This window comes from Sebastes fasciatus, chromosome 7 (genome assembly GCF_043250625.1).
Source record: "Sebastes fasciatus isolate fSebFas1 chromosome 7, fSebFas1.pri, whole genome shotgun sequence".
In the NCBI taxonomy this organism is placed as follows: domain Eukaryota; kingdom Metazoa; phylum Chordata; class Actinopteri; order Perciformes; family Sebastidae; genus Sebastes; species Sebastes fasciatus.
Window position 1 is genome coordinate 30,621,140 of NC_133801.1, and position 17,789 is coordinate 30,638,928.

A 17,789-nucleotide genomic window follows, 5' to 3' on the forward strand; every position below is an offset into this window, starting at 1 on the left:
GGCACAGAGACACACAGGAGCCTCTATGATTTTCAGTCAGGCAGAGCGGCAGCCTCCTGTTTCCTGCCTGTAGTTGGGTCCTGTACAGCAGCCCGTGCGAGGCTGTCCTGGAGACCCCGCGCTGCCTGCACCTCTCTCGTCTCGGGTGAGTTTGTTACTAATGTACAGATTTCTCCATTAATCCCAATAACTGCAACAAAGCTGCGATATTCACGCTCCGCTGCGGAGCCGCAAACTGCACCGCTACCGCCGCCGAGCAGACACATCGCTGCACGGCCCAAAAGACACAGACATTTACCAGCGAATTCCCAAGCATACAGCATACCCCCTCTCTCTCTTCATCCAACACTATTCCTACATTTACTCTGCTCCAGCCAGCCAGCACACTCACACAGCTCGCTACGACATCGCGTTTACACCTCTTATAGAACAGTACCGTCAGGTTGAGGCTGATCTGAAGCTCCGCTGTGCAGTATGAGAGTTAAAACTGAGTCCGTCGCTGGTTTGTTTTGAATGTCAAAGCTCCAGCTAGCTGAGCGGCTCATATTGTTGATAGCTGGTTGGCTTAGCAGGCTAGCTCGCTAGGCTAACGAAATGCAACCCAGATGCATCAAAATGCTGGAAACAAGAGGTGAAGCGGGGGTTTGAAATCAAACGATTTATTACATTAGAGCCTTTAGTCAGTTGCGTTGCTGTTAAATACTGTGTTATGTAACAAATGGGTGAAATATGCATGCAGGAGCTGTTTGAAAACAGCAGCTAGCATGTAGCGAGCCGCTTGCAGCGTCTCCATTCATCTCCTGCGCACTGAGGCTGCTCTCAGCGAGCAATGGCTCCGATCCGCTGCCTGTTAGAGCGGCAACTATAGGGGGGATGTGTTCCTCTAATGACCGCGGTGATGTGGGGGTTTGGAGATATGGCTGACTTGTTGTTTTGGTGTTACTTGAAGTGCTGTGCTCAGTTATTGAGACTTTGTGGTTAAATTCAGAGAGAGACCGCAACTCTGAATCTGTCCAGGCTGTGAAAACCGCGCGTTTTCAGATTGTTGTCTGTTACCGTCCGCTGTTTGTCTGTCGGTGTCGGTGTGGAGCAAACAACACTGATGCTTGATCTCTCAGCAGCAGGATGGTTTACAAGGGTTTCTTCTTATTAATTGTATGTACATGAAAATATGACAACTGATGATGAAGATGAGCGTATGTGTTAAAATCCAAACTTTATTTTATTTATTTAAAGAACCCAGATATCTTAATTATGTGTTTTAAGGTAGTTGCCCGTTTCCTTGCTTTATTCTCACAAGATCCACTGCAAGCTCCAGAGATGTATGACATTACTCATAATTTGAATGTGAAAATCACAGGCATTGTGAGATTAGAAATTATTCACTATTGACATTGATTTTTAACAAAAACAAAATTGATAAGATGAGATAAAACTTTATATATCCAGAGGGAAATAGTTGTGTTGCAGTACAAAGTGGAAAAGAATGCAAATATATAGAGTTGCAAAATATAAACAATAAAGATTATCAAGAAGATGCAAAAACCAAATGTAAACAATGTAAACAATGGAGACATTATACATTGGCCAAAAAACTAGATGTTACTATGTTTGGTCTATGGTGGAATTTGTAAGAACATTTAGGAAATAAAGTAACACTTTCATAAGGACTTGTAAGGACTCACGATGCAGTTAACCAACCGTGTACCCTTTACTATCTAAGAATCATTAACCCTCTGAGACTCGCAATAGACCAGTTTTTGTCTTTTTTAGAGGGGTGCAGGGTTCTTTAGGGGGAGATAGCAGGTCAACAGTGGAGGTCAAATAGAAGTGGTGTACGTCATCTGAAAGCTGAGAACCTGAAGATTAATTTAAGATGTAGCTCAGCACTGTGTGCCAAGTTCTTCCAGTCATATATCAGAAATAAACACAAATTAATTAAAATAAAGTGTGAAAGTGTATAAGGACTCAGAATATTATGATGGTCATTCCCATGCTCACTTAATACCTCATGAGTTGTTGCAGCAATTTTGGGGTTTATACCATTTGTTACACAGATTTGGTGCTAAATTTAACCTTTATTTTTTATTTTTTTACCACTTTAGAATTGATAAAAATTATCAATAATCCGTCCAGAATACCACATTAAGACACCAAGACCTTGAGGAACACCATAGAAAAAGCCATGCTGTGATTTGGTATAAAAAACTTTTGACATTTGGAGATTTCTGCAAGAATTGCATTTTTTCGGTGATTGGATGGCGAGCACTTCTGTTCTGGAAACTGCTCAGCAAACCCCTTATCGTTTATATACCGAGGAAAACCATCCATCTTCTGAATGCTCTAGGTCTCTAGTTTGTAGCTGTAAAGTTTCATGAGGCTGTGATTATCCTAGAGGTCACCACAGGTCATTTATACAGTGAGGTCAAGTTTTTAAAAAATGGTCACACTAAAATGAAATGGTTACTATGGGGACTAACTGCAAATGTCCCCACTGTGGAACTAATAAAGGAAGATCTTATCTTATTTGAACACCATCATAGATTAATACAACTGGGCTCATTGGATCCACAATATTCTCAGCTTTACAGTGATACCCCATTTATGTAGTTACAAGACTGTTTAGGGACTCCAGTATGCAGAAATATTCAAATAGACCATTTTGAGAATAGGCAAAAATAACACATTCATACTGCATGCAAAATACTGCATAGTTTATGCCCCAAACTGCATGTGATTATCATAAAGTGGCCATGTCTGTAAAGGGGAGACTCGTGGGTCCCATTTTCATTCACATATCTTGAGGTCAGAGGTCAAGGGACCCCTTTGAAAATGGCCGTGCCCGTTTTACCTCGCCAAAATTTAGCCTAAATTAGGAGCGTGATTTAGCCTCCTTCCCGACAAGATAATATGACATGGTTGGTACCGGTGGATTCCTTAGGTTTTCTAGGTTCACATGATATCTGTAGCTTCACTCTAGCCCCCAAAACTGAACCGGCTACAGCCTCTGAAATACAGTAAAGTCTGTGATAACGACCAACTTTACTGTCTGTCTCAGGGGGGTTAAGAAGCTTAATCAAAAGTTATTTTGAACATAATTTAGTCTTCTGTGATACGTTGGGTGATTTTTTTGTAGTTCTAGTACAACGTGTGTGACAGCATCAACACAGCAACAGAAAGAGGACCATCTATGCCGAAAATGTGTGATAAAGATATTGGGCTGAAAGAATCCAACAAATGTCATTTTAGTTTTTGACTATAAAATTATTGTTGATAACGTATAACCACGGGACATTACAAGTTGTCACACTGAGGCAAAGGAGTATTTGCAGTTTTTAAGTTGTTCATCGTCATCAGATGTGGCTAACTCAAAATTCAGCTATAAATCAGCACTCATACCTCACTGACCCACTAAACAATAACTAAATATAGAGCTAGAATATCACTCAATATTGTGTTACAATAACAATATAATAGAAATGTAACTGAACACATAGTTGGAGATTGTATTTATTTGGGAAGGAGTATTTTTTGTGTATTTTTTTTTGTTTTAAGAAGTATTGATAATGAAACAAATTTCATCTTTAACAGTTGTCATGGATGATGAAGATGGCAGGTGCCTTCTAGATGTAATTTGGTAAGTCATCTCTGACGCCGTGCAAGATCAGTTTTACGTTTAACAAACCGTTGAGTCGTCTTTTTCATTTTGCCTCGGACTGTTGTAAATCACATTGTTTTGTCCTACAGTGACCCAGAAGCTCTCAATGACTTTCTTCATGGATCTGAGACCATTGTGAGTATGAGAGAAATGAAGTGAACAAAGACACGTATGTTAGACATGGGATTCATAGCTACGGAAAATGGGTTTGTAATTGACGTGATGAGGAGTCTTAGTTGTGCGCATTTTTCGTTGGGCCTCGCATGACTTGAAGGCAATTTCGGATTACGCGTTGATGCACCCTGAAACCCACGTCCCTCACTGCTTTCATTTATTCTTTTTCTTAACGGCTTCCTCTGCTTGATGTCTTTGCTTTTTGATTGCACCATTTCTAGTTTCAGCCTGCCCTACCTTTATAGGCTAATTCACAAAATGAGAAATGCTAATACTAACCCTTCCCAACTCTGTGTTATTCCTATCATTTTGCCCCTCTGTCGCTTATCTTTTCGCTGGTTCTTTACAATCTGGGTTCTCTGGACTGTTTTCTGTTCTTTCCCTTGCCCTCCTCCTCTGTTTGATGGTCTGTATGTTTCTCTGTCCTGGTGGCTTTTGCGTGCTGGTTTGGGTGCCTTTGGTTTCTGTCTGTCCCTATCCTGGGTGGGTGTGTCTGTAGTTGGACACTGACGACCTATTGGATGGTTCGAGTGACCCCTCCAGCTCGTTCTTCTCTACCACTGGGGTGAGTAAAATCCCCCAATCCTCCTCCTTCTGTTTTCTATCCATCTATGTAGCATGCATCTCCAAATACCCTCCCTTTCCACTAACATATCTACACTCTACAAGCTTTGATTTGCCGCAGTGTTACAAGAGTTCTTTTTGTGGTTGTTACAAGAGGTTTCTGTGGGGTTTTCATGTCTGCATTTCTGTGTTAACTCTGTTACACTCCTCGCCATCACATCTAGCCATCAAATTCATTCATCACCTGGTTTCACTACTTTCCTGCTTTCCTTTTAAGGGCCATGTACCAGAGGTCCAGCCTGCAGTCCAGCTGTCGGCCAATGAGCCGGCAGGCCTACCCAGAGTCAGTGTTGACCTGGACTTCCTGGAGGATGATGACATCTTGGGAGGATCCCCAGGTGGCGAAGGTGGGAGCAATGGCATTGGGACAAATCACGAGCCATGTGACATCCTGCAGCAGAGCTTGGCTGAAGCCAACATCACGGAGCAGAGCTTACAGGAGGCAGAGGCTGAGCTGGACCTGGGCTCCTTTGGAATTCCAGGCCTCACGCAGGTGGTACAGACACTGCCTGATACCAGCCTCTCTGGGGCTGGGGGCGCTGCTGTTGGTGTAGGCATAGGTGTTGGTGTCGGGGGAGCAGCAGCAATTTTCCCTGGGTCAGCCGCGAGCGCCACTGCTACTCCTCCCCATGCCACAGCTGACATGCTGGGGTCAGTGCTTGCTCAGCAGGGCCTTCAACTCCAGCCACAGGTCATGAACAAGGCCATTAATGTTCAGCCATTTATGGGAAATGTGACGCTTCAACCCATTTCAAGTCTCCAAGCTCTTCCTAATGGGAGTCAGTCTGGACATTTGGGTATCGGACAGATTCAGGTTGTGGGTCAGCCTACAGTCATGACTATCAATCAGTCTGGGCAGCCAATCCTGGCTAAAGCCATGGGTGGTTACCAGCTGCACCAGTCTGGGCCAGAGGTATCAGGTGCTGGTTCTCAGGCGGGGCTCGGAGGCTCAGGGGGCGGACTTCTGATCCAAGGTAACAAAGCCACTTTGGGATCTCCAGCTTTAAATGGACCGGCTGTTTGTGTCAGCAGCACAAACAGCAGCAGTGGCGTTACAATGACCGCTCCTGCTGGGCTCGTGGGCTTCGGCAGCACCACTCTAAGTTCAGGAATCGGACCCCAGACGCAAACGCAAGGCCAAATCATGCAGAACGTGATCATCCAGCGCACACCAACACCCATTCAGCCTAAACCCCCTCAGGGGGGAGCCATCCAACAGAAACTCTTCAAACAGCAACAGCAGCAGCAGCACCCACAGCCAGCACCCCAACCCCTGCAAAACGATGCCCACAAGGCTCTAGGGCTACAGCAAATTCCAGTTTCTGCTGCTCAGAATGTAGCCTTCCTGACAGGAAAGCCAGGCTCTAATGTTGTCCTGACTACTCAAGCCACAACACAAGGCCCTCAGTTTCAACAAACCCTGTTCAAGCAACAAGCAGCACAACAATCGGGCAAGCCTCTCAGTGTACACCTGTTAAACCAACAAGGCAGCATCGTTATTCCCTCTCAGACAGTTCTGCAAGGTCAGAATCACCAGTTTCTCTTGCCACAGCTACAAGCAGGTGGGCAGATCCTGACCCAGCACCCTGGGGGGCACATCATAACTAGTCAGGGTCCTGGTGGACAGCTCATCGCAAACCAGATCAACTTGAGTCAGATGTTGACTTCACAGGGCCACCCTGGGGCTGCCCACATCCTCTCCGGACCCATTCAGCTCCAGTCTGGCCAGATGGGCACACCCACCCTCTTTCAGATGCCTGTCTCATTGGCTCAGAGTCAAAACCAGACACAGACCCATACTGTCTCAGGTCATGCCCAGACGGTCATACAGGGTATGCCGATCCAGAACTCCCTGACCATGCTCAGTCAGGTGGAGGGGCTGAGCCCCGCAGTCAGCCTTCAACCAGCCCTGCAACCTCAGCCGGGTGGAGTCCCCAGCAGCAGCAGCACCGGAGCAGCGACCATGGCTCAAGGCCAGCCTGGAGAGTGTGTCACCGTGCTGGGTAGCTCCACAGACCAGGCTGCTCATCCCACGCAGCAGCACGCACCGCAATCCTCTATCCTCGCCATGCAACCGACTTCCTCCGTGTCCACGGCTACCACCGTACCCTGCTCTTCTCCGTCCATGTCCGTGTCCACCTCTTCCTCTGTCACAGCAGTGGGGCTGGTCCCCCATCAGGCTCAGCACAGTCCAGGGAGGTTACTGTTCACCAACCAGGGCTCCAGTATGATCCTGAGCCAGGAGTCTCTGCAGATGTTCCTGCAACAGGTCAGTGTTTGCACGTTTGCTTTTTAATTGTATACAGTTAACATTGTCTGAAAAAATAAATAACATGCATGGAGTGTTATCTTGGTCTGACCTCTTTGGTTTACTATTTTACTCCCCCCCTCCCTCCAATCCCCTTCCTCCTTCCCTCCCTCGTCCTGATATGGTAAATGTACTCCTATCAGGAGCAGCACCACCAAACAGAGAATGAGTCAACCCCCTCTGTGGGCGTACCAGCGTCCGTAATCGTCAGCAGCAACAGCGCCACTGCTCCGGCCCCCACTGTCCATGACAACCAATTAAGTGACTCTTGGGTGGGTCAGAGCCACAGCCCTTCCCCTGGCCCTTCCCACATGACAGCAGTGGTAAAGCAGGTAGAAATGCCCCTTTATGTTAAGACCCCCCCCCCACCCCACCCCCACTTGTTGCTGCTGCTGCTGCCACAATGTTAGGGTATCTTACCTTTTCCCCGTCACTGCTCTGCTCTTCTCTTCTGCATTAGTCATTGCTTCCATGGCTCTCACAGTTGCTATGCAATTCCTAAGATCAAGAATTACTCGCTTGCAGCTTCTGTGTGTTTCTGACATCGCTTCGTTCTATGTAAAGGCATGATCATTCCAGTTGTCTATATGTATTGTGTGTCAGCCACTGTGCTATTTCAGTATTTAGCTGTATGCACCTCTATAGAATGTGGGACTGGCAATCAAGTGCCAGTTGTTTCTTCTTTTTTTTTTTTTTAACTTTAACTAATTTGGTATGTTTTCATCCATTCTATTGTATGTATTTTGTAACAGAATACAAAAACGTTGCTCGTGCTTTTAATCGCAGAGCTACCAAGGTGCTAAGTGCAACTTGTTCACCTCTTTACTAACACTGTGCTCAATCAGAATCAATCAACTCACCTTCATCTGCTGCATTACTGACCAATGACTGATCAATCAATCAATCAATCAATGCACACCTCTCAACCCTGCACTTATCGTTTAGACCCTCATGTGCTTACAGTGCCACTACCCCGTGTAACCCCTAGTTCGACCAGTGTAATGACACCCTCCCTCCCCCAACAATGATTCATGCTTCCCTGACCCCAGTCCCTGAAGTCTTCAGATCACCTACTACTCCTCCATCACAGGCCCACAGATCTTGATTCTTGCTTTTGTCGACTGTTTTTCTTTTTTGCTCGCCAAATGATCATTGCTCCCTTTTTATGTGTAATCCTCCTCAAACGCTAGAAAAACAAATCAGTGGGCTTCTACTACTCTTACTTCAGCAACTACTAGATTTTAAAATCTAACACTTTGCTTTTGTTTTGTGTTGTTTTACCAACGTGTGTGTGTGTGTGTGTGTGTGTGTGTGTGTGTGTGTAATTTTGTATCAGGGCTGGTTGATAATTCCTTATTTTACGTATATCGATTTTCAGTGGAATTGTGATAATATTGATCATATGTTATCATTTAACTGTTGTGCAAGTTAACCATTTCAAGCAAAGTAGGATTAAACCCCAACAAAATACGTTATTGAGGTGGTTGTTTTACCTTTGTGAAGAGTTTTGTATAATGCAATGCATAACAGTGGAACACTGTCAATGTATTAAACAAAATCTTTTAAAGTATTTTTCATATAATCATGCATACATTTGCATGCATATCATAATATATATTTTAGGGCTGTCGATTAAATCGATTAAAATATTTAATCACGATCAATCGCATGATTGTCCATAGTTAATAATCGCACATTTTTTATTTGTTCAAAATGTACCTTAAATAGAGATTTGTCAAGTATTTAAGTGGGCAAATATGTTGCTCTATCTATATATATATATATATATATATTTACTATTGGAAATCAATTAACAACGCAAAACAATAGAAACCCTCACAGGTACTGCATTTAGCATAAAAAAACATATGCTCAAATAACATGGCAAAGTAAAACCCAGTGTGCTGACTTGACTATAACTTGCCCCAAACTACATGTGATTATCATAAAGTGGGCATGTCTGTAAAGGGGAGACTCGTGGGTACCCATAGAACCCATTTTCATTCACATATCTTGAGGTCAGAGGTCAAGGGACCCCTTTGAAAATGGCCATGCCAGTTTTTCCTCACCAAAATTTAGCATAAGTTTTAGCCTCCTTTGCAACAAGCTAGTATGACATGGTTGGTACCAATGGATTCCTCAGTTTTTTCTGGTTTCAAATGATCCCGCTACAACCTAAACATCGCAAGTTGCGTTAATGCGTTAAAGAAATTATTGGCATTAAAAATAATTTCCATTCGTATTGCATTAACTTTGACAGCCCTAATATATTTTGATTCTAATTAAGATTTGGATATAGCCATATCGCCCAGTCCTATTTTGTAACTAGTGTCAAATCTTGAACCATGTACTAGAATCATATTTACTATATACTGTGCATGCAGAACTTTCAGTGTGTGTGATTTTCTGCTTGATTTCCTCTTGTGTTAAAATGTAGTTTGCATTCTTGAATCAAATAAGCATATCAGTATATTGTGATTCCACTTCTTCAGGTACCCTCCAGTGGACATCAGCAGTCCCTGAAGATCCAGGGCATGCCCACCTCACCGGCATTGACCACTCACGCCACAGCGGCCCCAGTGGCAGACAGACCCCAGCCTTCCCAGTCTCCTCTCATTCTGAGCCAGCAGATCCAGTCGCCTCACCATCAACAGCAGTCGCGTCCTCCCTCTCAGCCTCAGCCACAGTCTCTAACTCCCTCCCGCTCATGCACACCTTCATCTCACCCTCAGCTCTTTATTGTCCACAACCAAATGGCAGAGTCCCCCCAACCCGCTCCACAGGGCCAGCCGCAGCAGACGCAGACCCAGCAGACACACATTCAAGTTCAGCTTCAGCCTCAGCCACGACCGGCCTCTCAGCCTGCCCCTTACCAACAAGATATGCCTCCTATGTCGCAGTCCCCCAAGCCTCTTCCTGCACCACCCGCACAGCACCAGTTTACCGCTCCTCCTGTCAACACGTCTGCCGCTGCTGTAGTTAAAGCCCCGGTTCCCATCCAGAGCGTGACAGCGGAGCAGCAGCACCACCTGCAATTAGTAGGAGCGCAAATTCAGACCCTGTCGGCCATCACCCAGCCCTCACCTCAGCAGAAGCAGCTGCTGGAGAAGCTACACCAGGTATTGTCCCAGTTCACCACAAATGTCTTGTAATGAAAAGTTGTTATGGAATTTACATGCAATGAGAGGACTTACCAGTAAATTAGTCTTGTATATTTTGACTTGGCTACTTTTTTCACCCTCCTGTAGTAAATGTGCGCTGTAAAATATATGAGCTGGTTTTCGTCATTTAGAACAACATTAAAGCAGCAGTAGGCAGTATGTTTTCGGCATCTCTGCACAAAGATTCCATAATAACTTTTCAGCATGTTGTAATTCAAGTTTTCTGAGAGAATATTAGACTCCTGCACCTCCTCATGGCTCTGTCTTCAGGCTTTAAAAGAATCTCAGGTCATTTCAGAAAGAGAGCGTTCCAAAAATTAGTTTCAAATATGAAATCGATCCCCGGCTCCTCCGGTCACATGTCGAGGTGTCCTTGAGCAAGATACTGAACCCCAAATTGCTCCATTAAAGTACTCATTCACACACCGATTGCCATCGGTGTGTGAATGAGTACTTTAGATTAGATTTAGATTAGATCCTGATGGTCAAGTTGGCACTTTGCATGGCAGCCTCTGCCATCAGTGTATGAAAGTGTAAAGCGCTTTGAGTGGTCGGAAGACTAGAAAGGAACTATATAAATGCATAAGTCCATTTACCATCTGTTTAGCTGTAAAATGAGAAAGTTTGCCCCGGTCGGTGGGCAGTGCTTGGTATCTCCTCAACTGATCTCAACATGGCAGCCGGGTCACAAACTTTCTCATTTTACAGCTAAACAGTACACTACAAGATGTTTCTGAAAACATTTCATGTGAGAAATAGTCATTTCGAGTGATTGACAGCTGCTCAGAGACGACAAGGCTCCGGCTCGGCTCTGATTAGTTGTTTTCCTCCGGTCTGTGAGATCTTGCAGATGTCATTAGGAGCACCGGAGGACACCAGAGGCACATGATTTTTTTTCCTGTCTCATGCACTACTGTCAGGACCGTTTTATAAAAATAACTTTTTTTTAAAATCATATTTGCTCTAACCTGCCTACTGCTGCTTCAAATGTTTCGTGTTTTTTGTCTGATACAGCTCGTACTGTTGTAGAATGTAATACCTGCGATGCATATGTGTGGTTGTGATTATTATCCACCATTCAAATGAGTTCAATATATTGAAAAGAAAAGAAAGAGAAAGAAAACATCCCATAAGTTACTACTTGCCATAGTTGAGTATACCTGATGTTTTCACACTCCTTTACATTGTTGTAGAAAGAATAAGTTAAATGCAGAATTTCCAGCTGATGTTTGGATTGGTGATCAACTAACCAGTACTAACCAGGAGTCCGTAGGCTTCAGGAAACCAAACTGGGTCATTTAGAATTTCTTGTGTACAGAACTTGTAAGAAAACTTGTCCTGATGTGTTTTCAGGTCCAGCAGAACATCCTGCTGCAGGCCAAGCAGTCTGCTCAGCCTCAGCCTCAAGCCACCGGTCAGTTCAGCTCCCAGCAAGATGTGCCTGTTGACAAAGTGGTGATTGCATCATCAGCCGGCGCTGGTACACCTGCTCAGCTTCTCTCAGTGCTGCAGCCGACGTCGGTGCTCGTCAAAACTCCTGCTACAGGTTAGACACTAATGATGCAAAACAGCAGGACCCTGAACACACCTCGAAGTATTTCCCCTTTGTAATGATTTGTTTTTCCTCTTGTTTTAGCATCAAGTGACTTACAGGTATTCTCAGGAGGCCAAGGGCCAGCTGGAGCTATGGTGAATCAGCCTGTCACTCCTGCCAGCCTTACTCAGCCTGCACAGGTACAAATCACACCTCCAAACCAATTCCTTCGAGGACATGCATGGTGGCGTTGTGATCTAGCTGTTCTACATTTTCCCACCAGTCATTACTGTATTTCAAGATGTTTTTAAAATGTGTGCTTTCATGTATTTCATCAGCGTCCAACCCTCTTTCTGGTTTCCCCCACAGGTTCAGCCAAAGCCAGGGGTGATCAGCTCGGTCGGAGGGATGCCTCTGGGGCAAGGTGGGATGCAGATGCAGGTGATAGGAGCTAGTCTTTCTCAAATGCCTGCTCCACCACAGCTCCAAGCTCCAGTACAAACTCAGGTAAAGGAGTGCCACCGCATGTTAGCGAGGTCATTAAAAACTGCCAGATACACACTACACGAAAATCTAACCGGTTTTGCGCCTGATTGATGATTGTCAGCAAAGCCCCGATTCTTTTTGATGGGTCTGAAGATTATCTTTCCAGATATTTCTGTGGTGTGAGATTTGACATGAGTGTTTTTTTATATCCCCCGACTGGCTCGGAAGTCCATCCTGGCCGCACTAATTTCAAATCGTATGTTCAATATTTACGATCGGATATCCCATTGTGTGTGGGGAACCCCCGAGGACAGCCGATGACGCAGTCACATGGGAAAGAACGACAGCCAATTGAGAACCAAGCTGAATGAAACAGAAGGACAACCTCTGCTGTCTTGGTGGCCACGGCTAATGCATGAGCTAATGCAAAACGCAAAGCATAAAGTAGTGAAATGGACCTGGACCTGAAATAAGTGTTTATTTAACGTGTCTCCATGACTTCATCCATCCATCCTTCGTGAATTTTCAGTACAAAGTAGTGCAAAAAATAACATCGCTAATTCTTCCTGCGCGTCGTCCGCCATGTTTGTTTACACTGAAGTCACGTTTGGTTGCGAGAGATTTTGCGTGATTTCAGTTTTTTTTTTAGACGGGACTCTTATATCTGTTAGTGTGTGGTGTGCTCCACACACTACAGGAACAGAACTGTTAAATTGAACATGTCGTTATATGTGGGGTCTCTCCCATTTTCAAAATCTGTTCGTGTGGGCCAGCCTTAAGATTGAAGGTGTAATCTCTGTCTTTAATGTTTGTTCACATCACAGACGACAACAATGAAGATGCCTTTCAGTGCAGAGCCCAGCAAAGAAGCCAGGTGTGTGCCGCATGCATTCGATTGGCTTATTTCAACTGACTCATTAAAGCCATTTTTTGTAAATAGTATTTCTTTATATACACGTCACTGCAGGATGCTAGAACAGCTGAGGAAACAGCAGGGTTCAGTGCTTCACCCAAACTACAGTGCTCCTTTCCACTCTGTTGAGGACACACTGCACAGATTGCTGCCTTACCATCTCTACCAGGGAACTGCCAACTCTTCTCAAGACTATCAACAAGGTAACAAACTCCATGGTAGTGCAGCCAATATACAGTATTTTCTAGGGCTGTCAATCGATTAAAATATTGAATCCTGATTAATCGCATGATTGTCCATGGTTAATCGCAAATTAATCACATTTTGTATCTGTTCAGAATGCACCTTAAAGGGAGATTTGTCAAGTATTTAATACTCTTATCAATATGGGAGTGGGCAAATATGCTGCTTTATGCAAATGTATGTATATATTTATTATTGGAAGTCAATTAACAACACAAAACGATGACAGATATTGTCCAGAAACCCTCACAGGTACTGCAATTAGTATAAAACATATGCTCAAATCATAACATGGCAAACTGCAGCCCAACAGGCAACAACAGCTGTCAGTGTGTCAGTGTGCTGACTTGACTATGACTTGCCCCAAACTGCATGTAATTATCATAAAGTGGGCATGTCTGTAAAGGGGAGACTCGTGGGTACCCATAGAACCCATTTACATTCACATATCTTGAGGTCAGAGGTCAAGAGACCCCTTTGAAAATGGCCTTGACAGTTTTTCCTCGCCAAAATTTAGCTCAAGTTTGGAGCGTTATTTAACCTCCTTCGCGACGAGAATGACATGGTGCATGGTACCAATTACCAAATACAACCTCCGGAAGATCGATTGCGTTAAAGAAATAAGTGGCGTTAAAACCATCTTGCGTTAACGCGTTATCGCGTTACCTTTGACAGCCCTAGTATTTTAATATTTAGTATTTTTCCCATTTCACGATCTTCATGAACATCTTTGTTCTCTTGCACAGTGGATGATGAATTTGAGACGGTCTCCTGCCAACTGCTGAAAAGGACCCAGGCCATGCTGGATAAGTATCGCTACCTGCTCTTCGCCGAGTCGAAAGTAAGTTTATAAACCAACGTTGTCACCATATGCCTTCTTGTTGTCTCCTTTGTCCTGAATTGATATTGAACTGATGGTTTTTGGCGTTTAAACCCGAGCAGAGACTCGGCCCCTCGGCAGAGATGGTGATGATCGACCGGATGTTCATTCAGGAGGAGAAGATAGCGTTGAATCAGGACAGGATTTTGGCCAGAGAGAGACCAGGTACCCTGCCGCTGTTTTTTGGCAATATATGGTTTTGTGTTTGTCCTGATCTAAATTTGGTGTATGCTGCTAATGATATCATTCTGTTTCTGTCATTGCAGAGGAGTTTGTGGCAAACGCGCGCATGTTGGAGAGTGGAGTTTCATCCCAACAGAAATCATCTTCTGCTGAGGCCACATCAGTGAGCGGAGGCGTGGCTGCTGCTGTCCCTGCTACCGCACCTGCAACTCCTGCTCCAGCCCCTCACCCAAACGTCACCCCAAACCCTCCTCCTGCACCCACCCCGTCTCCATCTCCAGCCCCTGCTTCAGCTCCGGCTCCCGCTCCAGCACCTCCTCCCGCCCCGTCCGCCTCCCTTTTCCCCTCTACCAAACTAGTAATAAAGCAGGGTGGGGGCGGAGCCTCTGTGTCCTGGTCCAGCAGCTGTCCCCCAACTCCAGCTGCAGCGGGCAGGCTGGCCGACCCCACCGGCCAGAGCTCCTCCTTCGGTCGTGCTCCGGCGGCATCCTCCTCTTCGTCCTTCAACTCTCAAGCGGCCGACGACGACGACGCTGTCCCGCAGAGAACCAGCAAACCGCCTATCAAGACCTACGAGGCTCGCAGGAGGATCGGCTTGAAGCTGAAGATCAAGCAGGATCAAACGGGGTTCAGTAAGGTGGTCCACAACACTGCCTTAGACCCGGTGCACACACCTCAACCTCAGCAGAGCAGCCAGTCCGTATCCCAGCCTCAGACTCAGCCCCAGTTCGAAGCTGCTGTACCGCACCCTAAGTCCCAGCCTCTATCGACTCCTCCTGCTACAGTCATCAGAACTCAGTCCCCCGTATGCACTGCTTCTTCTGCCTCATCCGTCACCACAGCAACCACTCAGTGTAACCCACCACTGAGAGGTAATGCTCCCCCCAATGCAGCCCCATCTTCCTCTACCTCTTCCTCTCATACTTGGTCCGCCACCTCTTCCTCCTCGTCCTCCTCCTCCTCCACTCAAATGAACGGCACGTTGGATCACCACAACGTGGGTCGGGTCAAACACAATTCTGCCTCCACTGCCACTCCCTCACAGACAACGTGCCGTCTCCCCCTTCGAAAAACCTACCGGGAAAACATTAGTCCCCGGGTGAGACCTGGTGTCCCAGGGGGAGGAGACGAAAGCTTGTCCTACCCCAGACCCACACCGTCGCCCCCCAGGCACGAGGCCTCATCTCCCCCCTCCGAGCGGACAGTTATAGCCAGCGTGAAGGTGGAGAAAAGAGGCAGGGAGGCCTCGCACACAGAGTCGAGTCACGAAACGGGCCGTTTAGGGAGTGCAATGCAGGGGCTGGACGAAATGGACGAGGTGTTTAACCGTGGTATCAAAACCACACAGCACCATCAGCCCCTAGACAGGGAGGGGGTGAAGGAGAGAAAGGAGGAGCACACAGACCAAGAGACGGATGTAAGTAAATACAAGAGGGCGAGTGGGAAAAATAGACACAGGGCAGGTGGGACGTTCAGAATGGACCAGCACGCCCCTGGGCCTCCCTCTCCGGAGTCCTCCTTCACACGAGACTCTTTGCTTCCTGCCAAACGCTGCAAGTCGGACTCCCCCGACATGGACAATGCCAGCTTCTCCAGCGGCAGCCCTCCGGATGACTCTCTGAACGAGCACCTGCAGTGTGCCATCGACAGCATCCTAAACCTGCAGCAGGAGCCCTCCGCCCGCGGGCACCACATTAAAGGGGGCAACAGCAGGTCCCACCAACACCAAAGCCAGCGCCCGGGGGGCTCGGCAGCCTCATCCCATAGACCCTCAGTACCGCCCTCCTCCTCTGCTTCCTCGTCCTCCTCCTTGGCCCAGCACCCTCAGGTCGGTGGCCGCGGCCACAACGGCAGCCTGGTGCCCCAGACTCAAAGCAGATAACAGCCCCTCAGCTCCAGGCCAGACTGACAAAAGGGGGAGCTAAGAGACAGATTTGGAGGCAGGGGAAAGGAGGGGGGCACTGTGAAAACAGTATCACTGTACTACTCTGCCAAGCTGTGTTGGCTTTGTTTGTCCATTTGAATTGTCCAGACATTTCTTTGTCATTTACATCCTGAGGTAGACCCGTGGTGGAATAGGCGTGTGGTCAAAAGGTTAAACTGTCTTGCAGATGTCTGGCATTTTGTATGTGTTCTCTCAGCCAAGCTCGAGTAACAAGATGAAACTGTCAGAGATTTCTTTCTCCCCTTTTTCACTTTGGATCTTTTCTTTTTCTCATTCAGTAATCATACATTCCTTTCATGTGGCCTGAGCACCAGTCTCTTAATCCACATCTCCTGGTTTAAAACGTTGTCTCAATGAGCATCAGGCAGCTCATTTAAACAGTTAAGATGTCAACAATTTGTTTTGTTTTTTTAACTTGGCTACCTGCAGCTGAGAGACAGAGGAGATTACAACCAGGTTCCTACTGCAAAACGTCTTCCCTCACCAACCAGATTTGATTCTCTTATCACAAACATAGTGCTGCCCTACAGATGCAAACAGCACATTAGCTAAATACAGTCTTCATCAGGAATAAATTTCCTTAGTTACACTGCTCACAAGGCAACTACTCCTGGTCTCGAAAAATCAATTTGCCTCGGCCTCCCTTATGCCTGCATTTCACATCGCATGCATTTTAAAGTGTTGAGAAAATCATTTAGAAAATTTGTGAAGTTGTTTTCCTTTTCAGTTCTCTTGATGCTGTAGTATCGTTCTGTTGAGATGTTAATGAGATGTCGTGAGGAAAATTCTGTTCTTTTTCTGCTTCTAATGTCACATGATTTCCAAGGTTCTTGTTTTTAGACCACACCTCCAAACACACACACGTACACACATGTACACACACCTGCCCCGCTGTTGCTCATAATGCCAGGTTAGGACTTTATGCATTTCAGTCAGCAGGGGGCAGGCCGGTTTGAACTGTTTCTGTGTTTCTTCTCAGTCAGTTGGTTTCATGTTTTCTGCCACTGCCTCCCATCTGTTTTTTTTTTTTTCTTTTTTGGTGGACAATTCAAACACAAACACAGCACAAGCATTGAGATGGGAAAAAAAGGAACAATAATAATGTACAAAAAGACCGTAAGAGAATTTGAAGTATAGTATTACAGATTAATTTTGTATTGTATTTATTGTGTATAATACTTTTTAAAAAGAAATGTACATTTAGTAAAACTGTAAATTAAACCTTGCTTCTTTTATGAAAACGTTGCAGGTCCTCTAGTCATTTGTCTAGCTTCAGGCTACATTCCTTTGGATGACTAATGATGACTGAGGAGTGCTGTGTGATGGGGATGGTGGTGATGGTGGGGTGTGCTTTCTATCGGACAGCCAGTAGGCGGTGCATGGAAGTGGAAAAAGTAGAGCTGGTTTGTGTGCTTCATCGCCTAGAGGGTTCACAGAGTTTGGGAGGAGCAAGAGAGGTTAGACTGATGAGGGGGGAAAAGTGTCACATCTGTAAACGTATGATACAGTAGTTTGAGTAGTAAAAAAAAAACAATTGAAAAACATGGAGGCTACAGCTGGAGGGGTGCAGCACGAGGTTGTGTTATCCAAAATATGCAAAAAGGACAGAGGTTATGTCATGTTTAAAAAAGACTCCACCCAAATTATTTATTCACCCCCCCCCCCTACTGCCCTCCTCCT

The 17,789-nt window shown here is 45.7% G+C and overlaps 1 protein-coding gene across 4 annotated transcripts; it reads left to right on the forward strand.

The window, feature by feature from the left end:
- Positions 1 to 17,350, forward strand: bicra (BRD4 interacting chromatin remodeling complex associated protein). Of its 4 annotated transcripts, none has more exons than XM_074640216.1 (15): positions 1 to 145; positions 3,592 to 3,637; positions 3,748 to 3,793; positions 4,332 to 4,397; positions 4,674 to 6,725; positions 6,908 to 7,096; positions 9,257 to 9,883; positions 11,279 to 11,471; positions 11,562 to 11,659; positions 11,829 to 11,966; positions 12,770 to 12,819; positions 12,913 to 13,061; positions 13,848 to 13,942; positions 14,041 to 14,146; positions 14,248 to 17,350. In XM_074640216.1, the coding sequence occupies exons 2-15, from the start codon at positions 3,597 to 3,599 to the stop codon at positions 16,044 to 16,046; spliced, it is 5,649 nt and encodes a 1,882-aa protein (XP_074496317.1). In that variant the 5' UTR covers positions 1 to 145; positions 3,592 to 3,596; the 3' UTR covers positions 16,047 to 17,350. The 4 variants fall into 4 exon arrangements, with proteins under 4 accessions (XP_074496317.1, XP_074496318.1, XP_074496319.1 ...); XM_074640217.1 differs by having other exon boundaries at positions 14,044 to 14,146; XM_074640218.1 differs by lacking the exon at positions 4,332 to 4,397.
- The last annotated feature ends 439 nt before the right edge of the window (positions 17,351 to 17,789 follow it).

Excerpts from the sequence above, each read along its gene's own strand:
- bicra (XM_074640216.1), top strand. The coding sequence starts at position 3,597 with ATGGATGATGAAGATGGCAGGTGCCTTCTAGATGTAATTTG. Across the intron at positions 11,660-11,828 it reads GCCTTACTCAGCCTGCACAG|GTTCAGCCAAAGCCAGGGGT; the intron begins GTACAAATCACA and ends TTTCCCCCACAG. Across the intron at positions 11,967-12,769 it reads AAGCTCCAGTACAAACTCAG|ACGACAACAATGAAGATGCC; the intron begins GTAAAGGAGTGC and ends TTCACATCACAG.